The 23,368-nt window shown below is 30.6% G+C and overlaps 4 protein-coding genes across 4 annotated transcripts; 1 reads left to right on the plus strand and 3 right to left on the minus strand.

Moving 5' to 3' along the window:
• Nucleotides 1-1,457: 1,457 nt before the first annotated feature.
• LOC130448387 (FAD synthase-like) lies at nt 1,458-10,173 on the minus strand. Its single transcript, XM_056785750.1, has 3 exons — nt 9,293-10,173; nt 7,757-8,107; nt 1,458-2,066 (listed from the first exon to the last, which is right to left on the minus strand). The coding sequence occupies exons 1-3, from the start codon at nt 10,019-10,021 to the stop codon at nt 1,794-1,796; spliced, it is 1,353 nt and encodes a 450-aa protein (XP_056641728.1). The 5' UTR covers nt 10,022-10,173; the 3' UTR covers nt 1,458-1,793.
• Nucleotides 10,174-10,636: 463 nt separating this feature from the next.
• LOC130448389 (ubiquitin carboxyl-terminal hydrolase 10) lies at nt 10,637-17,628 on the plus strand. The gene is made up of 9 exons (XM_056785753.1): nt 10,637-10,822; nt 10,931-11,057; nt 11,351-11,705; nt 11,774-12,063; nt 15,281-15,482; nt 15,538-15,757; nt 15,829-16,074; nt 16,138-16,366; nt 17,197-17,628. The coding sequence occupies exons 1-9, from the start codon at nt 10,805-10,807 to the stop codon at nt 17,448-17,450; spliced, it is 1,941 nt and encodes a 646-aa protein (XP_056641731.1). The 5' UTR covers nt 10,637-10,804; the 3' UTR covers nt 17,451-17,628.
• Nucleotides 17,523-20,132, minus strand: LOC130448390 (uncharacterized). The gene is made up of 2 exons (XM_056785754.1): nt 19,720-20,132; nt 17,523-19,650 (listed from the first exon to the last, which is right to left on the minus strand). Exons 1-2 carry the CDS (start codon nt 19,742-19,744, stop codon nt 18,989-18,991), a joined length of 687 nt encoding a protein of 228 aa, XP_056641732.1. The 5' UTR covers nt 19,745-20,132; the 3' UTR covers nt 17,523-18,988.
• Nucleotides 20,133-20,592: 460 nt separating this feature from the next.
• LOC130448392 (lariat debranching enzyme-like) lies at nt 20,593-23,257 on the minus strand. The gene is made up of 5 exons (XM_056785757.1): nt 22,972-23,257; nt 22,765-22,916; nt 22,085-22,325; nt 21,667-21,993; nt 20,593-21,208 (listed from the first exon to the last, which is right to left on the minus strand). Exons 1-5 carry the CDS (start codon nt 23,166-23,168, stop codon nt 20,659-20,661), a joined length of 1,467 nt encoding a protein of 488 aa, XP_056641735.1. The 5' UTR covers nt 23,169-23,257; the 3' UTR covers nt 20,593-20,658.
• Nucleotides 23,258-23,368: the final 111 nt, after the last annotated feature.

The raw sequence follows: 23,368 nt of genomic DNA on the forward strand, positions 1-23,368 counted from the left end.
CACTTTGGTTATTCAAAATCTGTTTAATGGTTACAATTGTCATTTTTAACACCACAGGACTACCAACGATTAAAATGTAATTTCCTCTAGTTTACGAGTAATGATTTCAATCACACTTTGGTTATTTAAATTCTGTTTAGTGGCTACAATTGTCATTTTTCATACCACAGGACTGCCAACGACTGAAATGTAATTTCCCCTAGTTTACGAGTAATGATTCCAATTACCCTCTGGTTATTCAATTCTGTTTAATGGTTACAATTGTCATTTTTAACACCACAGGACTACCAACGATTAAAATGTAATTTCCTCTAGTTTACGAGTAATGATTTCAGTTACACTTTGTTTATTCAAATTCTGTTTAGCGACTACAATTATTACTTTTGACACCACAGGGCTGCCAAAATTTAGAATGCAATTTCTCTGATACATGAGCAATGATTTCAGTTACACTTTGGATATCAAGATTGTGTTTATTGGGTAAAATTGTCACTATGATGCCACACGCTTGCCAACGTCTTGAATATAACTATCTCTAATACCCAAGCAATTATTTTAATTACACTTTGGTTATTCAAATTCTCTATAGAGGCTGCAATTGTTACTTTTAATACCACAGGGCTGCCAAGGTTTAGAATGTAAATTTCCCTGATACACGAGCAATGATTTTATTCATACTTTGGATATTTAGATTGTATTTAGTGGCTACAATTGTCCCTATGAATCCACATGCTTGCCAACGTAATGTAATGTAATTGTCTCTGATACCCGAACAATGATTTTAATTACACTTTGATCAATCAAATTACGGTTAGTGGCTACAATTGTGACTATGATGCCACACGATTGCCAACATGTAGAATATAATTATCTCTGATACCCGAGCAATCATATGGATTATACTTTGGTTATTAAAATTCAGTTTATTTGCTAAAATTGTCGTTTTTTATACCACTGGACTATCAACAGGACTGCCAAGGTTTAAAATGTAAATTTCCCTGATACACGAGCAATTATTTCAATTACAGTTTGAATATTTAGATTGTGTTTGGTGACTACAATTGTCACTATGATACTACACGCTTGCCAACGTCTAGAATGTCATTTTCCCTGATACACGAGCAGGATTTCAATTACACTTGGGATGTTTAGATCTTATTTAGTAGCAGCAATTGTTATATATGTCAAAATTATAAACTTCATGTATTTTAAGCTTCAGAATGTGCCATTCAATCCAATGTTTTCAATTCTCGCCTGTCCCAAATCCTAAGATTTAAAAAAATAGGAGAATATGTAATTTTTTCATATCGAAAATGAAAAACTTTGACTTTTGTTAACAGGACATGATTTTTACATTGTTGTTTTAAACATCATTCAAATGATGTTTTTTCCTACAGCAGACCACTTTTCTTTACTAAATGAGTTTAAAAAAGATTAGGTTATGAAAAAAATATGACTCTTAGCTGAAATATCAATTCATTTATTAACAAATTATAATAAACAACTACATTCAGTAATTTCTTTTTTTATTTAAAAAAGATATATATGTATGTAATTAAAAACATCTTAACAGTGCAAAATATGTGCAAATAATGATAAATATATAAAATATTTAATAGTTTTTAATTAACAACTAAATAAGGACGTCAAAAATTTCAAAAAATCAATAAATAAAAATAAAAAACAAACATTTTTATAAAGAAAACCTATAAGAAATGTCATTGGGAAGCTATCTATTTCAAATTATTTCTTATAAATAGTAAAAAACCCTGTAAAAAATATTAAAAAATTAATTATTGAGTAACTACGTTCCTACCATTTCTCTCATCTGTTTCGTTAGTCAATTTGTAAGCTGGTAAGTACACCTCTTTATTCAGTTTGTCATCGAAATAAGACAGTAAAGGATTTCTTATTGTATTCGATGAATTTCCTAACGAAGTATACCCTAAATCGTACAATTTACAATAAGGAATTTTATAAAATAATATGTAATCCCATATATCTGAATAATGCCAGTCGAGAAGGGGACTTACTCGTAGTATTTGGGGCCAATCCGGATCTGTCATCTACAACAACATATTCACTAAGTGATAAGAGATAATACAATAAAAATAATCAACTTGTGAGGGTCCCATGTATAGGGAAAAGTATCGAAGTTTAATAATAATAATGTTTTTCTCAGTTTACGTATAATTATGTATCTGAAGGCCAGGGGCGGCTCGTGCCTAATGGTAAATGGTCCGTAATTTCTACAATAACAATCTGTACAATCTAAAAATAAATTTTTCAATCGATTTTTTAGCAAAAAGGTAATTTTTGTTCAACTCGATCAAATTCATGGCTTAGAAAATACTTACCAAGGAACCGTTCCTCATAAAGAGACATTCTGAAGAAAATTATTATAAATTGTAATTATTTATTGAACATAAAACACAATAAAACATTTCTAAATGAACTGCATACTTTCGAACATCGTGTTACTTACATTGGGAAAAATTGAAACGTAGACAAATTTATGACGTAAAAACAAAAAAAAACTATAATAATTGTTCAAAGTGTACTTCTACACACTTTCTGAGTCTACATATATCCTAAACCATAAATTTTATCGGAAAAATTCATTTTGGCTACCTTTAGATCGTATAGGTTGTCCATGTAAAAGTTACGGACTGTTAACCATTGGGCATGAGCCGTCCCTGGCCTTCAGGGTCCCTCAAACACAATACAGTAAATCCCGGTTATCCGACTCTTGGTTAACCGAGCCTGTCAATTATAAATAACAAAAATAAATAAAGGCCTTAATAGAGAGACATATACGGGGAGCCGCGATAGTTATTTGTTTATACAGTAGCTCATTGGAGCTAAGTCCGCTGGCGAAAAATCCTAGAGTCATTAAAAATGTTAAATTCGACTGCCTGCCAACAATCTACCGCGATTAAAGAAGGATGGACAGTCCGATAGTTTTAAAACGAATTTGTACTTGTCACTGAAGAGTTTTTGATAAAAAAGAAGCTTCACATGAAAGCTGTTCTACTCTTGGATAATGCTCCATCTTACCCTGATGCCCAAGAACTGTGCAGTGTTGGTATTAAGACAATCTTTCTACCCCCTAATGTAACCTTTAGACCAAGGGGTTCTAGAAGCGATGAAGGGGATCTACAGGCGAGGGATTCTCCAGATGTTGATCATCAACAGCGAAGCCATTCGTGATTGGTGCAATCAAGATGTTCAAATATATATTACCGACGAGGAAATCATCGATATAATAACCGGTGCTAAGGACAGTGAAGGAGATGACAATATGGACGAGATAACTTCGATCGACGCTGCTTTTGCTTTTATAAGAAATAATCTATGTTTCCATTTGCTTACAAGTCTGTCATTGTGATTATTATATGTTTTTGCTTCCAATAAACCAGTTTTATAACCTTTCACGGGGTTTTACGTCTTTTTTATCATAACTGAACTTAACTTTCGTATTATCCGAGTTTTCCCGATGTGGTCCCGGTCCCAATTACCTCAGATAATCGGGAGTCTACTGTACATGGACATACGTAATCATCCATTAAAAATTCATAATGTTCGAATGTATAATTTAGAAAATATACTTAAATATAAATTCTGATTTCGCAACTTTAAAGGTATATGTCACAGTATTATTTTCACGTCATCTACTCAGTCCAGAATTTTTTGTATCAAGCCCCGAGACAACCTGTAGATATGTGAACGTAATTAAAAATATTTTGTACATTTATCTTTAGATATAAATATTCTATTGAAAAAAAAAGTTCTTGTTTATAGTTTGGGGGTTAAGGTCTAGCTTAGTATTTGTTTTTAAAAAGTATTAATTCATATTTGACACAAAAAATTGGGTTTCAAATCTTATAAAGTATAATAAGCATATTTTTTTTTATTAAAAGGCCAATTTTAAGATTGAATGAAAAAAATACAATATACAGTAATAAAATTTTATTATTAACTTCGAAAAATGAGGAAATTATAGTAAATGACATAATTTAAAACTAATTAAGTTTGTACAAGTGTTTAGTTATTATCGTGGGGTTTAAACAATGGTAAATATATAAGGAAAATTTGTCAAAAGAAACATTTCACTGATAACAACAGATCGTCAAAGAATATTGGAAATATCCTTCCAAATTTATTTATAATCAGTTTAGTGGCTTCACCTATACAAACAAAAAGCAACCGGAGACTAAAAAAAATTATTGGTGCCTCTTGTAGTTGAAATTAACACATTATAAGAAGAATCATATCAGACAAACCACCAAAATTTTAGTCATCGTCAAATTTACGAAAACTTGACATTCAGGTAGATAAACGTTAACAGTTTGTTTAAACACAATTAGTTCCTCATTACGAAAGCATGCACATTAATGATAATATTTGCAAGTGTAATTGATAATTTAATTTATGCGTTGTTATGAAAAATTATCAAAACTTATCAGCAGTTGAAAACGCAACAAGCAATCCAATGTAAATTTTGTTACGAGTTTAAATAAAAAACAATTGCTGCGGATTGATAAGAATACCCACAAATGTACTTCGATATTTTATTTTTCATCGGATGTTTTGATATTTTAACCACAATAATACTTATATTGTATCATCATATTTTTCTGATACACACTGTATATATATAAAACGTTTTTTGTCTATAAGGCAATTTAAGATAATGGAATTATTGAAAGAAACATTTACATAACGTCAATTATCGTTTTATAAATAAATATATTTAGAAATATTAATGAATTACTGATTTGACGTTGATCTGATTACGTTATTATCTATATGATGATTTGCAATTTAACACACTTTTTCAGAAATTAAATAAATTATCATTAAGTGCAGATAATTTTCGAAAAACTCATTCTACGTTAAGTATAGGAACTATCATAGTATATTATTCACGAGTGTATAATCGAGGTTATTATTCACGAGGTGAACACATATTGACAGTTTTGGGTTAAATTTATTCTGTTTCAAAAGCTATTTCAATTTATAAATTGTTTCGCAAACGATGGTACGTTAAGAAATTAAGATGTACGTCAAACACATTCATGTCGCCGACAACTCAGTGTTAATGTTTGATGCCTTCAAAATTGAGGTCCCGGCTTCGAATCTGGTCTAGGAATATTTACTTTTCTAATTTTTTTTTATATGTAAAGAAGTAAATTGGAAATATTTAGTAGTGTTTTACGTGATAAAATTGTAATAACCGATTTTTTGCAACAAAACAATATAAGTAAATCAAGAAATGATTCAGTAATTGCTGTCGTGATAAATGGGTGTTATTAAGGTCGAGCGAGCAGATGTATAACGAGTACATTATACAACAGTCGTGGATAAAAAAGTTGTAAGCAGAAATTGAAATATTTGCAAGTTACTTTATAAAAACAATGTATACTTTTTTGAACACGCTGCCGTGGGGTTAACAAATGCTTGTGTCCCTAAGTTTTTGTGGTTTGTCAACTGATTTAATCGATCTTAGACCTTATTATATCCAAATTTATTGCTAAATTGCCTCTTAAAGAGTTGCTACGAAAAAAAGTGCGAAATTTCATCCCTTAAAAAGGCTTGAGGACGCCACGTTGTTTAGTAATTGTTTGGCAGCCATCAATAGTGAACGTTTTCAGTAAATTTGTAAACATGGAAAAAATTGGACATCTGTGAAGAGTTTAAACGAGGCCGTACGACCTGCCAGGACCAGCATCGCAGCGGTCGAGCAAATGAGGTGACGACTCCAGAAATATTGAAGAAAATCCACTGGATGATAGTCGACTGAAAGTGCGCGTACTAGCAGACATGGTAGGCATTTCAAAAAATTCGGTACATCGCGTATTAACTAAAAATTTGGACATGAGAAAGCTGTAAGTAAGGTGGGAGCCGCGTTTGGAACAAAAAGATATTTCCATCGAGTGTTTGGCAATGATTCATAGAAATAAAGCCGTTTAATAGCCATGGATGAAACATGGGTCCATCACTTCACATCCGAAACAAAAGAACCATCAAAACGATGGACTGAAAAGGAAGAACCGATTCCAAAGAAGGCAAAGACCGTTCCATCTGCAGTCAAGGTCATGGCGTCGGTTTTTTTTAGATGCGCGTGGGATAATTTTCATTGGCTATCTTGAAAAAGGAGAAACTATCAACGGCGAGTATTATGTGAACTTATTGCAACGTTTGAGAGAAGAAATCCATCACAAACGGCTGCATTTGGTTAAGAAGAAAGTGTTGTTTCATCAAGACAATGCACCAGCTCCCACATCAGTTATTGTAATGACCTAAATTAATGCATTAACATATGAATTGCTACATAATGCACCCTATTAGCCAGATTTAGCCCTCTCAGATTATTTTCTGTCCCCAGACTTGAAAAAATGGTTCGGTGATTGAAAATCCAAATTTTGTTTTCCTTTATAACGTACGTAATTTTAATAATTTGTTTACAAATAGATACTAACAGATAGGTATGTGGTTAATTAACTGATAAAAAGTTATATTTATATTTTTTCATGCCGATAAATATATTTTAAAATATGATTGTGTTAGTTAAAGAAAAACATATAGATTTTGATGATAAATTAAGTATGTACATATATCAAAATAAATAATTTCTACCATTCACCTCTGAAATAATTTCGAATTTTAATATTTCGACAATATATTTCACCATTCTTCAAAGGAGAAAACAACTACTTTCCTGGCTAATGCCTCGACAAATATTACAAACTATATCTCGCCTGAAGAACTTGATATCAATTGACCTTTTTGTAGATATCAACATCCGCAATGGCTCGCACCTTTTACACACCTCATATACCATCGGAAAATGCGTTAGATTTGTACCTGGCCAATGATTTACCGCGACGCTCTTTTAAGTTGTCTTCAGTTTGGGTTTCAAGCCCGAACGAGAGTTGTTATACCACTCTAATGAGTCGTAATAACGTCGAAACTAGTTATTGGTTACAAACCTCTCCTTGCAATTGCGGCTATTGAAATGGCTTTAATCTGATCTATTAAAGCTTCTTCAATGTCAAAAATACGTTAAAACATTTCATTTTAGTATATTTTGGCTGTTAAATCTGGTAAAAACAAAAATCAACTTATGGCACTTGTGTTGTCATTGTGAAGAAGAAGAAGGCTATCTGTTTCCACGCTAAGTTCCCTAATGATCAATCGGCTTTTTCATATATTTTTGAGGTCCTAGGACGTTCCGATAGCTCCTCATCCTTAACTGGGATTTTTAAATCGCTCATACTAGTTTCACACAATCTTCAAAGCTACTACATGATCACCATAGACAAATTTAACATTTAATGAGCTTCTTAGACACTTTTATTGATTCTTTAATCAAGGCACATGTCACTGACTGTCTCAACATATGGGGTACAAGTCGTACTAGTTGAAATAGATGCAGCATAAGTAATTACTGCTATAAAAATTCATTCACTGGATTTTTTTACAACACCTCGTATATTCAATCACAATTTCTAATTCGACAAAATAATTTAGGATGGATTTTTTGCAAACAACCTTATACCAAATGGTTCTGTGTGGAATCTTCTTCATTTTGATACAAGATTTTTTTAAATTCATGGGACAAAATTCAGAAGGTGATTACTGATATTAATTTTATATGAGCAATCACCTGAATGTAGAAACCCTGTATAACTCGAAAAAATTCTTAGTAGATGCATTTGTAATGGAATAAATAAATAAAATAGTAGGAGCTTACCTGAAATTCCATTAAATTTTGAGAATAGGGATCTGTTCTTCGTGTTCCCATTAAGCAAGCTTTCAAATTTGGTTTAACATTTAATATATGATTCAGCGCTTCTTTGATCCCCATAGATACCACCATTACATCCAAATTATAATATGTCTGACATTGTGAGATGAATAAATCTTGTTCTGGAAACGTTTCTTGACTTTTCACGTACAAACAAATTATAGGTTCATTATATTGTTGATACTTCAGTTTTAAAACGATGTAAATCAAATGTAATAGTACTGTACAATCTTTTCCCCCATTGAAACTCACAAAAACATTACTGGGACCATATATTGAAATGCATTTATCTATCACCTGAAATAAATATCGATGATATACAATGTGTCCGTTTCAGTTGAAACACTTTGTTATTACCTATTGGTTTCATGAAAAGTTCATAAGAGGTTCGTAAAAAAATTAAACTCAAAATTGAAATACAATTATTTATACAAATTGTTTGTCATTGGATTGTATTATCTGGGTCATAATTAAAAAACTGGTTAGGTCAGGTTAGGTAAGTGGTTAGTAAATGGTGAGTGGCAAAAAACTAAAAATCTATAACAAAGGAAACGCAAAAATTGCATATCCAGAATAAATATTCCATGCTTTAACTGGTAAATGTTTGGATGTGGGAGTAGCCTTATTCGTGGTCATAAACATCGACAAATTAGTATTTTACATTTTTTTTATTTTTTCAGTGAATTTAAGTTCGAAACCAGAATTTAACACGTTTTGGTTGAAAGAAAATATAAAAATCATATTACATATATGTGTTATCAAAATCGATCTTATTGTTTTTATAGGGTAGGTTATATATTACCTTTGACCAGTAATATATAAACCAAAGAAGCTAGATAGGTTGATAAATTGGTTAGGTTATTCTTCTTTTCGCCTCCAACTCAACCTTTGCATATATAATTAGAAAGCTATTAAATGTTGTAGAGCGTTCTGGGCTGTTCTGAATACAAAACCAGCACGCTTCACAAGAGAAAAATAAACTTTAGATAAAAGAAAAAACTTTAAGTATAATTGTATCAAGCTTGATTCCTATCAATAAATTAAAGCCCTTTTTTGTAACAACATACAAAACATATTCCCTATGAAAAAGTATTACAAAAAATAATGAAGATAGACAAATGCTTAGTACCTATGGACAAAAATAAAAAGCTATTTGAAGCACTCAATTTGAAGGTAAAGTGGATCTGAACAGGATGTAATGTTCACAACTGAATTCCTTCACTAAGAATTGCAAAATACAGGAAATAATTTGTCAGCTTTGGTCTAAGCAGGCATATCACAACATTATAATGCCATTTTCTTTATAATTCACTCAGGTACATGTTCAATTTACAAGTATTAGTTTTTATTTTGAAAAATTAGAAAAATGAATTTAAGTACATTAAGTATGAATTAACTAAATCAATTTTCTGTAGAACTAAGAAAAAACTTACTGACACCTGAATCTTCAATTACATTCTAATGTTTTTATGATCTACTTACTTTTAAACTTTTTTGTAAATGTTCATTTTCACTTTCAAAAATTTTTTTCAAAGCATCTTCATCCTCATCTGAATGTAAAAAATTTTCATGTAACTCGCGCTTCAAAATCTCTACCGCCTCTACCATATTTTCAAAACTATTACTGCTCACAGCAAGAGTACTATCATTTTTCTTTATTTCTACATTAACCAACTCATTTAAAAGATCTGATATTTTTTTACAATTGCCATTTAAATTAACTTGAATATTCTTTTTAAATATTGGAGGTGTTCTGTATTGTTCCAAATGAGATCTCAAAACCTCCAAGAATTGTATTTCTACGCATTCTTCTTTAAGAATAAATATTCTTTGTAAATATATCACAGGATATGGGAGGTTATTTGTAGTTAATAATTTAGCTAGTGATGGTAATTTCATCATATTATCATCGCAGAACTTTGGTTTTTTCGTGGAATCATTCATTTTCAAATAATCGCCAAAAATATTTCCTAGGGCTTTAAACACGACATCGTTTTTCAATTCTACGACTACTATTATCAAATCGTATTGTTTAAAGAGAGTATCTATCTCTTGGGTCAAAACAGTTTCATGTTCTAGTGCAATCACCAACTTTTCCACTTGAAAATTCAATACACCTAACTGTGTTTTAAGGAATTCATGTATTCTATTTGTTTCTTCGCCAGCAGTAATTCTATTAGTAACTGAAAGAATAGCTACTGATCTCAACATTTTCACTTCAAAAATTTATTAAATCGTTGATTATTTTCTTTACTTTCCAAATCACCTATTAATCACCTTCATAGGTGTTAAAACACATTTGCACTGAGTGAAATTCATCTAACCTCTGAATTTAACAGTTAGGTTATTGTTACATAAGAAACGTCATTACCAATTGTAGACTTTAATGAAGGTCATTTAAATAGCGTTTGAACTACAGGTGCGTTTTTTTGTTCAGTAAATTGTTATTTTTCTTAATATGAAACGCGAAATTGGTAAATGTTCTCTTACAACATTAAACCAATATATAACCTGAATAAGTTTATTTTTTCTTTGATACAGATATAATGGATCTAATTTTACTTATAAGAAATGTATAAAATAAAAAGTAATAACAGATATACTCTATAACATGAAAAAATTTGGAATTTGTTATTTTTAATGGATTCTCATAATGTGTCAAAGATATCTTGAATTTATTCTAAATTAAATATATTTTAATTTTTGAAACACAAAGGACTGTAAAAGTTCCTAGTATTCATAATCGTATTGCGCACATTAGAGACATCAAATTTCCTTTGACTTAACGAACGTAGTTTGGAAGAGTTATAGCGCAGGAAGTTCCCTACATTCTGTCGTCTGTCGTCTGTCGTTACCGGAGAACGAAGTTTGAAGTATAACGTGAGAAACTTAACCAATTTCGAAGTGTAGTGCAAATAATGTTATTAGTGTTCATATTGTAAAAGTAATGAAATTGTAATTCATTCTTATATATTGAAAATATTTTTTATTACAATGGAGTCAAGTGAATTGGTAAGTTGAACAATTATTTCTATTATTACATATATCTGCAATGGATCATCTTACCATTGACATAATTCTATGCCTGAGGAATATAAATATATTTTTAATCACTTTTAGTGTAATATTGAATTCATTGATTTGAACGGAGTTGAAGAAAATGAGCAGTTGAGAATCAAAAATTCACTTCAACAATATGATCCCAGTGTACAATTACCTTGGATCAAAAATCAAAAAAAGTTTATTGGTAAGTTATCTTAAAAATTTCAAATATGTAGTTGAATACTTTTCTATGCCTGTTATTGTTAAAGATTCCATTCTATTGATTGATTTATTATACACCTCACTACTTCTCCAGTTGCTATTTTTAATTTATCTATCTTGATCTCCCATATATGAAGTAAAATTGACTTTTATAGAAAATTATTCTATAGTAAAATAAGTAAATAACTAATTGAAAATGAGAAATAGTTTATTGTATAAATAAATTCAATACTTTTTAAAATTCGGAATAGTCTTATATTCCTCTCTTCATTTTAGGAAAACAAGTGCAAAAAAGGAAGGAAAAAGTACAATGCAGCGTGTCTACACATCACAATACTTATATTCAACATCCAATGATAACCCAACCCATATTTTACAATCATCAACAGCCTCCTGTAGTGGTACAGCCTATTCTCCCTTATGCTCCAAACATTGTCTATTATACCACCAATGCCATGTCTCCTGTTTCTGCCTCCTACCCCCAACAAGTTTTTATTCCTCAATCTACTTATTCCCCTCAGGCCGCCACTTATACTTATCCAATAGCTATTTCCCAAAAGCACAATGCTGAAGATCAACAAAAAGAAAACAATATCACTGAAGAAGAAGAACAAGAACCTCCCAAAGAAGAGTAAATATAAATTTCTTTACTCTTTTAATAGTGTATTTATTGCAAACAAATTTATTAACATATTTTAGAGTAAAAGAAAATGGGATTCCGGAAAATGTACCTGAGGAATTGCCCAAAGTAGTAAACGGAAATGAAAATGTGGTAAAAACTGCTAGTCCTGGCTCAGGAAATAAATCATGGGCAAGTTTATTCAGTACTAACAAACCAAATGCAGTCACCACTACTACTTCAGAGAATACCACTAAAAATAACGATGATAAAAGTGGAAATAAAGATTTAAACAATAGTATGCTGTGTCCTATAAAATATCCAAGAAAGGCACAGCCATTTGTTGATCCAGAATCTTTCAGATTAGGAGGTAGGTTTTTGTGATAAACTATCTATACTAATATTATGAAGCTGAAGTGTTTGTTTCCTTTAAGGTGCTATAGTCTCTCTTTTTATCACTGGCAGCACGATTTTGAACTAACAGGTTCAAAATAAACATTTCCCATCCAAATGTGAGGGATATATAATATATAGTAATTAGATTTCATTAAAGTGTAGTAATTTTTACAAAATATCATTGGTGTCTACAACAAGTTAACATTTAATGGGGCTAGTTTTTTTATAAAAATTGTATCAGGTGTCAATTTTACACCAGTTAAACCCAATATGTTGCATTCTTCATGAAAAAAAAACATTGTTTAGTGGATTTGGGGCAGTTTTTATTGAGACCCCACAAGTTTTATAATAATAGTGGTGAGATTTAACATACTTATACAGCTGCTTAACAATGCAAAATTTATATGGTCTTAACTATAAATTAATTGAGTAATTACAAAAACCTAAAGAAGATGAATTTGTTGTAAAAGAGATATTATACCTTCTAGCTGTCTTTTCCCAACTAAAGACAAGGTAATATGCCTTCTCTACTATGCCATAAGAATTCAGAGAAACAAACAGTGGTGCTGCTAAAATATGTTGCTAAAGAATTAAATAAGAACAACTATGAGGTAACTGTGTTCATAGATTTAAATAAAGCATTTGACACAGTGGATTTAGAAATGTAAAAAATGGGACTCAACAGGAAGGAAACACCTAACTGTGGGAGTGGGAATTGTTCAGGGAGCTAGGTCAATTGCAGTATCTATTACATATTCACAGTCTGTCTTATTCTTCTCGGGTATGAACAAGAATGAGTTAGAAATAAATATTAATAATGATCTTCAACATTATTATCAATGGTTGTGTCATAATAAATTAACAATGAACAATCCGGTGATATAAATAAATGATGTAATATTAGAAATAGTGAAACAATACAAATACTTGGGGTTAATAGTTTCAGAAAATCTGACTGGAAACTTATTATGCACGATTTTTTTATGCCATGTTAAGACAAGGATAGTAAACAACATTATATTAGGTGAAATAAGACTATACCAGAGATTCGAAAGCTTTTTTCTCATCTTCAAATTAAGAATAGACCTGTTTATATACAAGAGTTTCTGCAAAAGTATTTTTAAATCTTCTCTAAAGTCCACATCTAGAATTACTTCCAAGTTCTTGGCAAAATGTTTGAATGCCAACCTGCCACTGCCCAACTTGCAAATTTCCTTAACATCTCTGAGACCAAAACAGTAAAATTTCTGTTTCATTTTCATTTGGTGATGACAGGTCTCCTTTTAGGTGTATAGTTGCTGCTTCTGGATCTGTAGGATCAAAGTAATACAGGACCTGAGTGTCATCACCATAAGAATCAATTCTTCTCAGTTTTCTGTTGAAGTTTTTCTTTTGTACTTAAGCATCTGTTGAATAGTAGATATCATACCATAGTACATGAGAAATTCAGTATACCAAAAGAGAATTTATGAAGTCATTATTCATTGATTGCTTTAGCAGGGCTGCTGTTTGAAGGGAAAATCTTTTTTTAAATAGATGCCAACAAAAAGTTCTACAGTCAACTTAGTAAGGTGATGAATTACCACAACTAAGCAGAACTGAATTTTGGAAACTTTCAGTTCATAATTATGAGTTTTAGGAGAAATTGAGGATAAACAAGAAGGCTTAATGACATCTGTTTTCGTTACTATTTGTACATTGTCTATTTCTAATGATATTTCCAATTACAAGTATATGAATTCATTTTTTTGTCCTCTTCTTCAATTTTACCTTTAGATATTTTTGAAACAGCTATCTGCTCCCTTTTTAGATGTTTATATCTGATAATGTCCATTAGGCTCATATCCAAATCCATCTGATTCAAGATTATTTTATATTACGAAGTTTTAGTATGTTTCTTTATATTTTAAATAATTTTAATGAATCCATTCCTTCCTTCTCATACTTCCTAGAGACCATATCATATATTTTCTAGAGATTTATATTTGTTGTTTTATTGTGAAGATATTGATCACATTTTGTGTCTTTGAAATTTGGTTTTATAGAAAATATTTAACTTTTTATATCTTTTTAATTGTTAGTTGCATGAAGCTTTAGAAGTTTTAGTGAGTTCCAAAAAAAATAACTGTGAAACTGACTCTGGATGGAAGTGAAATAAAAGTATTGGTTTCAAGTAAAAAAGGGACTGATGCAGTGTGGCCCCCTTATCCATTTTACTTTTTAACCTTGCATTGAAAATAATCGTAAGACAGGCAGAAGGCTTAATCTACCATCGGAAGCATCAAATTTTAGCTTATGCAGACAATATTGTATTACGAGCGAGATCTCAAGTTTATAGTAGATTAGAAAAGAAATAAAAAAGATTCAGGTAAAGGAAGAATCAGAGATAAAGCAGACTGAAAACGAGGAATATCATTTTGAAAAAGTTGAGTCCTTCGACTCTCTAAGAGTTCTGATTATGAATACGGATGATGAGACAAATGAACCAGAAAAAGGCTTGTAGAACAATGTGAGCAAAAGGATTTTCCAAGTGTGGAGAGGAAAGAGCTGGGGGCGTGAAACTGAACAATTCATGGAGAAAAAAAAATAAACTCAAAGAAGTATATAACGAGTCTAATAAAAGGGCACAAATGGGGAGAGGGGGTAGCGGGAGAAGAATAGGGGGCCGAAATATAAATGGATATGAGAGGTTAGATCAGAGAAGAGTGGGAATGAGTAGAGGAGAAAAATAGAAGACGGAGACTCATAGTGAAGAGAGTAGAGGAAGGACAACGAAACAAACAAACAAAATTTCATCCACGACCCTTCGATGCCCGTTGTTGGACTATTTATGCTATTTTCCGTACTTTTGGTTTTACCAGGCTTTATTTATAATTTCTGCTGATATTTCAACATTTCCAGATGATTTTCCATTTCTAGTGTTACAACTATTAGTGCCTTAAGTAGATATTCAAAAAGAATCAAAATTTATCTTTAAATTAACCAATTACAGACATACGAACAATTTTTTATTCGCTTGATTTTAAATTAGCATTGTGGGTATTAAATTTCTTTCAATCTTCTGAAGTAATTGATGTATGACTCGAAAAGGTTCCTCTCTTTTAGGGATCCACTTTCTCTAATCCTGTATTTCTATCTGTTGAGTGAAGCAGACTATTAATGATATTAATTTTGTTGTAATATTTTTTTAGAATTCTTGTCATCTTACACCCTCGATGGTAGAACAATAAGCTTGGAACCAAGAGGATTATTGAATCAAAGTAATTACTGTTATATAAATTCGATATTACAAGCTTTAGCAGCCTGTCCGCCTCTATACAATCTTCTGACCGATCTATCTGGTAATATTTCTCCAAATGAGAATAGAAAGAAAACCCCCGTTATTGATGCAATGTAAGTAAATCTAATATTTATAAATTTTCTTTGTAATATAATTACCCTTTTCCAGGTGTTGTTTTATGAAAGAATTTAAACATCTACCTCCGAATATGAGAAAAAATTCCAAAAAAGACACAAACATAATAATAAAAACCGATACCCCGTTTGTACCAACTTGGATTTTCAAATTGCTGAACGGAAATAACTCCGAACTCATAGAAGGAAGACAAGAGGATGCGGAAGAATTTCTTGGATTCCTGTTAAACGGATTGAATGATGAGATGCTCGAGGTTAGTGAAGTATAGGATTTCAAAAATAATTTTGAACATTTGAATTGTTTTTTTTTTATTATGAATTTCAGTTGATCAAATTGGTAAGAAACGATCAGGATAAAACGGAAACTCGAATTTCCTATGAAGAAGATGTTGAAAAAGAATGGAAGGTAATGGGACCGAAAAATAAGGGTAGCATCACTAGAAGAACGGAATTCGGTAAAACCCCTATAAGTGATATATTCGGAGGACTTTTGAAATCGAAAATACACCGAGCAGGAGAATTGACCACGGAAAACGTTCAACCATTTTTCACTTTACAATTAAATATTAAGGTTAGTTTATAATAATAATACTAGTTTGGTATATTTCTCAAATGAATCAATTTTGTATTTCAGAAGGTGAAAACTGTCCAAGAGGCTCTAGAAGGTTTATTAAACACTCATAAATTGGAAGGACTCACTTCTTCTAAAACTAAAGAAGAAATTGAGGCTTGGCAGCAAGTACTTCTTGATGAATTGCCTGCCATACTTGTCCTTCATTTAAAATGTTTCGATTATAAAGCCAACGGATGTACTAAAATTATAAAATCTGTCGAATTTCCCATTGATATGAAAATAGATCAGAGTAAGTACAGTTAATAATTAACACAAGGTTTTTAAATTCTTTAAAAGGAGTATTGATTAATGTTAGGGACCTTTCCTTGTGGATTGTTTTTTTTTGTTTACTATATTCATTATTTTCTATTCCCTTCTGTCTCTCAGTATTTATTTGATCTTAACAAGTTTTGAACCCTCTTAACTTTTTTAACATATGAGGTGTAATCAAAAAGTACAATGAGTGAATTTTCGTAGCTTCGATATGTCTTCTCATACTCTCTTGTTTTGACACAAGCAGTGACTACTTGCAACCCGTAGATCTAGTTGTAAAAAAGATCACTTAGTTGAAATTTATGTCTGGAAATAATTTAGTAATTTTAAAGATTGTTTGTAAGTGGTTCAAGTCATTTAAAAATGGAAACAATTCACTTAATGTTGGGGACGCTCTTCAACCACAAAAGCAGTAACCTTTGGTTTAAACAGACGATTGGGTTACCATAACTTTTGTTAAATTATTTGTGAAAAAATATCAATGCTAAAACGCGTGAATAATTGTCGTACTGAACAGATTTAGTACCGTGAGACTTCTGGATCTTTTCAAAAAATGAAATATGCTAAAAGGGAAACGAGTTGATCTTATCCATGATATTGATAATGCTGCAACAAAGTAGATAAAGGCTATTCTAGAAAAAGCTTTCCAAAACGCTTCTAATAATTGATTCGGGAATAATTATATTGCTAGCCAAGGGTAATACTCTACTTTGTATTTGATAAAATAATTCACGATAAGTAAATAAATATTTATTTGTCATTAAAAATACCTGCAGTAACAATTGATATTTTAAAATTCCATTTCAGAATTACTGGCTTCTAAACAACAAAATCAAAAAGAAAGACAGTACAAATTGTTTGCAGTAGTTTACCATGACGGTAAAGAGGCTACGAAAGGTCATTACGTAACTGATGCCTTTCACGTTGGTTACAACTGTTGGTTGAGGTATGACGATGCTTCGGTGAAAACAGTTCAGGAAGAGCATGTCTTGAAACCGCAGGGAAGCAGGGTTCCCTACCTGTTGTTCTACAGACGTTGTGACACGATTAAAGGGAAATAGACGATTGTACATATTTAAAATATTTCAGATCACCAATTTATATGTGGATAAGGCTGTTTTAAATTAGTGTAATTCGAATGGATGATTTTTTTACTTTGTAAAAAATTTTGTACATATTTTTTTGTAATTATTTTGTATATACATATAAATATTTGAATATTGTGGATCGGAACGTATTCAACTTGAATTTACTGATAGTGCAATAATATTTAATTTTATATCTAAAAAGAACTTTTAAATCGATAAAAGTTATTGTAGGTTGAAATTGAACATTGTTACATTAACAGTTATTTTTTTTGTAAATAATATACAGGTTGATCTGGAATAAAATAAGACAACAATGGAACTATATTTATTTTTAAAATATTGGAAAGTTTTAGCTTCAGATGATGGTTTATTTCAGATTATCCTGTTAGTAGTTAGGTATTTTATTTAATTCAACTTTGTATCGAAAGTTTTTATTGTAAATATGTTATTATTAAATGTTAGGACAAATTTGGACGCGACCAATAAACTTTTTTTATTAAAAAATTTTACTTGTTCAAAAAAAATATTTCACATAAAAACTCATTAAGAAGTTTGTGAAAACCCAAACAAATGCAATAAGAACCTGACTCTTGACCAGGGACTAAGTTATCAAACATTTCTTCGAATTATAAGTACTCTATTAGTGTATTCAGTTAATTTCCCATCATTTGCATTAAATAATAAATAATCCGTCAATCAGCTTGAGAATCCTCAATTTTTTGAAAGTGAGTATTACACTGTCCTGAAGAGACCCAAAAAGCTCGAAATCAATCAATCTCTTCTATCAATTGTGAGTTATCACAGATGTCGACATAAACAAAAAGATCTCTACATGTCACGTTCTTCAGAGAGGTGTTATACAATAATCGTCGTGGATTCATCATAACTCATGTGTTTTTTCTTCTTATGCTAAAAGCTCTAAGCTATCCAAGTTTCTGGTCAACTCTGTAATGAGTTGAGCATCCTAAGGTTATACCTCACAACGTCACTTTACAGAACAATTTTTTGAATGCTAGATATGGAAAATAATTCCTATATTATAATCCAAAACGCAAAAGGGAGCAACTCTCGCCAAATGAGGTACTGGGGAACCAGGTTTACATCCCAAAAAGGCGATAATGAGTGCCACAAAGCAGTATATTGGGGACAGCGCGTTCTATTGAGGTACTAAACTACCAGTTTATTATAGAAATATAGCTTTTTTCAGGGGCGAATCCAGAGATATGTGTTGAGGTAGTGACAGCCAAGAATTACAAAAAAAGTCACCAAATATTATCAGCATTGTGAATAATTATATTGATTTATAAATAAATTAATATTAGTTTAAACCAAGGTTGATTCTTCTATTTTTATTTATTTTTTTTTTGTACCAACATGGTCTGCTTGAGAGGATCTCCCTTTCCTGGATCCGCCCCTGACTTTTAAGTCAAGGATTAAGAAAATCGGGAGTTGATGGTGTATAATATAAAATTGATTTAATGATAACTAGGAACAAAAATTACTTTAAAAATTCAAATAAATTCCAAAATTATATCTTTTCTCAAGTTGACATTAATCATCTTTTCTTTCTCAAAATCCATTAGGCAAGCTTTCAAACACTCATTCTCACCATCTTGAATATCTATTCTATAATCTATATTTTGGAAACCTTTCTTATTACCATTGTTTATCTTATCACTTCTTCCATAAATTAACAGAACGTTTAAATTTCTTATTGCACTATAAACTTTTTGGAAAATCTTCATAGCATGTTGATAGTAACTCAACATGTTACAATTCAATTTTGCTAACCAATAATAACTGGTGATGTTATCTATAACAATCAAACTTATATCGTCTTTTGCTAAAATGAACCTTTCCAAGCTCATAATTGTTAAATCTAGTTCTTCAGCACTATAACAGTTGAATATCGACAGATTCTTTAAACAAGTTTTCAAAATATCCTTCGTTGGATCTGCCACATTATTCTTTTTTAGATGAGTTTCAATAACTTTAATAATCTTGAACATGTTTATTTGATGCTCACATAAAATTAACACGGCTCCCGATGATTTCCATTCTGGACGTTTGTTTGGTAAAATACATTTAACAATAAAGTCTATCAATAAATCAGTCTTCTCTACTTTTGGGCCTCCCGTGATTTCTATAATTTGATTAGGTAGGGGCCCTCCATCTGGAAAGAATTTAGGATTTATGCCTTCTAAACATTGTTTTTTATTCACTCTTGAAAATAATTTAATACCTGATTCAATATTGCTACTATTCATATTAGAATTCACTTATTAACTTTCGTTATTGGACAACTAAATCACTTAAGACACTTCACATAAATTAATCAAAGTTTTTGTTTTTCCGTATATAGATTGTTTTAAACACTGCGATGTAGAATTGGTACATTCCTTGGTGTCTTCTAAAAATTCTGATCACAAATAAAAGTTCACTATAATTGTTGAATATTTTTGTACATTTTTTATCGTTCTCATTATTTGTGTTTTTAATACTACCGATTACAGTGATAATTTATTTTATTGATAAAGGTACAGAATAATTTTAAATAAATATTGTGTTTTACCAAGTGAGTTTTCCTTTATCTCTGAAACTTTTACAAGACTGTTACTTGACATAAACAAAATTGGAGCAACCTAACCCATAGATGAACCACATCCTGGCTTAACCTAACACAATTCATTTAAATGTAGCTTCAAACAATTGGACTATGTAGCTAACTAGTGGCTGTAGAAAAAAAATGGCCTGGATATTTTGAGCTTTGTTTTAATGATATGTTAAAAAGTTGAACTTTGATTTGATGATTTGCTAAAAAAGTTGAACTTCGTTTTGTAGTTTTGCAACAAAGTTTAATTTTGTTTTGTTGCTTCTCGAAAGAGTTGAACTTCGTTTAATTGTTTTACTGAAACAACTTAACCTAAAACAATCCATTTAAATCTGACCTTTATCATCTAGAATATACAGCTAATTAGTGGCTGTAATAAAAAAGGCCTGGACATTTTGAGTTGATCTAATAGGGTAAAATTTTTACTTGGAATAAACTTTTTGTAATGGCTTATTATTTTTATATCCGTGTAGCATAACAATTTTGGAGAATAAATAAATAGAATTTTCTTAAATTAAATTTATTTATAAAGATATGTATACATAATTACAATTTACAAGTACATAATTACTATACAGATTCATACATTTCTATATTTCTTTTCTTGCGTTTTTTTGTTGAAGGCGAGCAAGAATCTTCAACATTATCAACAGATTTATCAATATTGACTGCAGGAACATTTTCCGGACTTTCGTTCAAACTAGATTCCGTACTATTCCCATCCTGATCAATTTCCTGCTCCACACAAATGTCCTGTGAACTTTCACATGATTTCGGATCAGGAAGAATCATTTTTTTCACTGGCGTACTACAAGGAGAGTTACTTTCAATACTATCATCTAAAAAACTGATGGTAGAATTTAAATCGATGCTCGAATTCAGTTGATCATGAGTCCCATCGATTTTGGATACTTTTGTTAAAGGATCGTCTATACATAACATCTCACATAAGCTGACTGTTTGAGGATTCAGTATGGGTTCTGGTTGTCTGGGTTTATTAGACTGAAAGTTTGGATCGAACGCTGGAGCAGTTTTCGAAAATATTTTTGGAATTACCAGATTTCCGTTCAGCCTCTCTAAAACATGAGCCTTTTCATTGTCAGAAGGAGTAAATTCATACCTGAAAAAAAATTAATAGTATTATTAATAAAACAAAAAACTTTATACCAAAATCTGATCCAAGACGATTTACATATAATTTTTCAAGAAAATTACTATATACAGTCTCTATTTTAACTAGTAGGTCTCATAATCGTTTTAGCTAGATTTTGTTTGCAATATCTCTAATGAAATGCGGATTTGAACTACACATGGACATTCAAGATAAAATAAGTGTCAAAGAAGTCGATAAAATGTCAAAATTTGTCCATGATGATAATGTTTTTATATATTTTAGAACCAAAAAAACGAAAGGATTATGATACTATAATGTTACTATACTTTGTGGTGGATTATTTTAGTCATTTATCTCAGTCAATGTAAAAGACATTAATAATAAGCAAAATTACAACTAACTTGCTCGATACAAGTATAATTATGCAAGAATTTTGATTACAAATGAATTTATAAAATGCTTACCTTTCATTACCACCAGCTCCAGGCATGTATGTAATTGTATTTTTAACGGATAATAAATGATTCGTCAAGTACAATATTGTTAACCATTCTAAATCATAACTCAATTGGAATTTTGAATTATCATGTGGAAAATCGAATATTTGTAAAAACTTCCTTTTCGGAAGACATTTATCCAATGATAGAAACCTTGTAACTGAATCATCTTGATGTCTAACAATTGCAGAATACTTACAGTGGAGATGGGCCGAGAACCAGTAGGATGGTTTTAAAAAATACATCAAATCACTACCAGGTTTGCTACCTAATTCTTCTTTTTCAATATCCTCCCTAACACAAATCACAACACAATTCAATTATTATTAGAACAAAAAATAAATTATCAAAATCTCAAAAATATATTAAGAAACTTGGTACTCACTTAAAATGAGGTTTTTTCCTTAATAGCTGTTTAACATTTCCATATTTATACACATCACTGGGCCAGTCATGAGATAACATAATATCAATTTTTCCCGAAAGTTGCTTCAGTCTAAATACTTCTAAATTTCTTATATGATATACACTCCTTTTTGACTGTTCACTGTAAGGAGGTTTCTCAAAATGACCTTTCATGTAATCAGCACTTTTGTAAATACCAGAAAGACCTCCTATCCTCACACCTAAGTAAATTAAAAATATGGATTACTGGTCACTGCACTACCTACTCCACATTCAGAATTAGTCAAGGACTCAACACTGTACAATGCAAACCAAATGCACAATCATTTGTTAATTGAAATTAAATCCATAACATCTTTCCCCACATTTCTCAAGAATGTGAAAGCATATTTACTTGAAAGTGTTTTCTACATTGTAAACGACTTGTATTCTAATACTAATATTTAATTCTGAGCATTTTATAATTTTATTATCTGGTTTAATAACATCATTGAATCTATTTGGACATGATTAGACATATAAAAATTTTCACAATGTATATTTTTAAAGGTATTTTATTATTTATTGTATTTTTGGAGATATACTTCAGATTTATTTATTTGTCTGTTAAATAGTTATTTACAAGCTTTTGTCTATAATTAAAATAATAATTCTACTTACCTCCAATATTAATAACTCCCGCATAACCTAAATAGTAAATATTAGGAGCAACCCAACCACCATACGGGAGCTCTTGTAAATAATTTGAAGCTTCGTGATTTCCTCCTATGAATATAGTGAGCACAGGTGCTAATAATTCACCAGAATAATATCTGTAGCAAACATTTTTCAATAAAATTATTAAAAAATTATTTATGTAGTACTTACTTATAAAATGTACAAATACGTTGATATTTCGGAGGCACTGCCATACACATAAGATCATCTTTATTTCTTGAAGATTGGAAATCACCACAACATATCAGTAGATCAACTTTTATTCCTTCGGTTTGTTCTATAACGTGTATAGAATCATATATTTTTTCTAAATCCCCATGAGCACAGCCTTCCACGGCAATTTTCATGATGTTTCAAAAATATTAACTGTAAATTCCACGCTTGTTTACTAATTAAAGGTTTCTTGTGAAATGATAAATATTTCACATATCTATTTGGTATTTTTCTTCTTCGTTTTTATAGTTAATTGTATATGTACTGTTAGTGTAAGCACCTTCAAACTTTTTTAGTAAATAAATCATATATGATTGTGTTGTAATATCTTTAT

This window comes from Diorhabda sublineata, chromosome 8 (assembly GCF_026230105.1).
Source record: "Diorhabda sublineata isolate icDioSubl1.1 chromosome 8, icDioSubl1.1, whole genome shotgun sequence".
Classification (NCBI taxonomy): Eukaryota; Metazoa; Arthropoda; class Insecta; order Coleoptera; family Chrysomelidae; genus Diorhabda; species Diorhabda sublineata.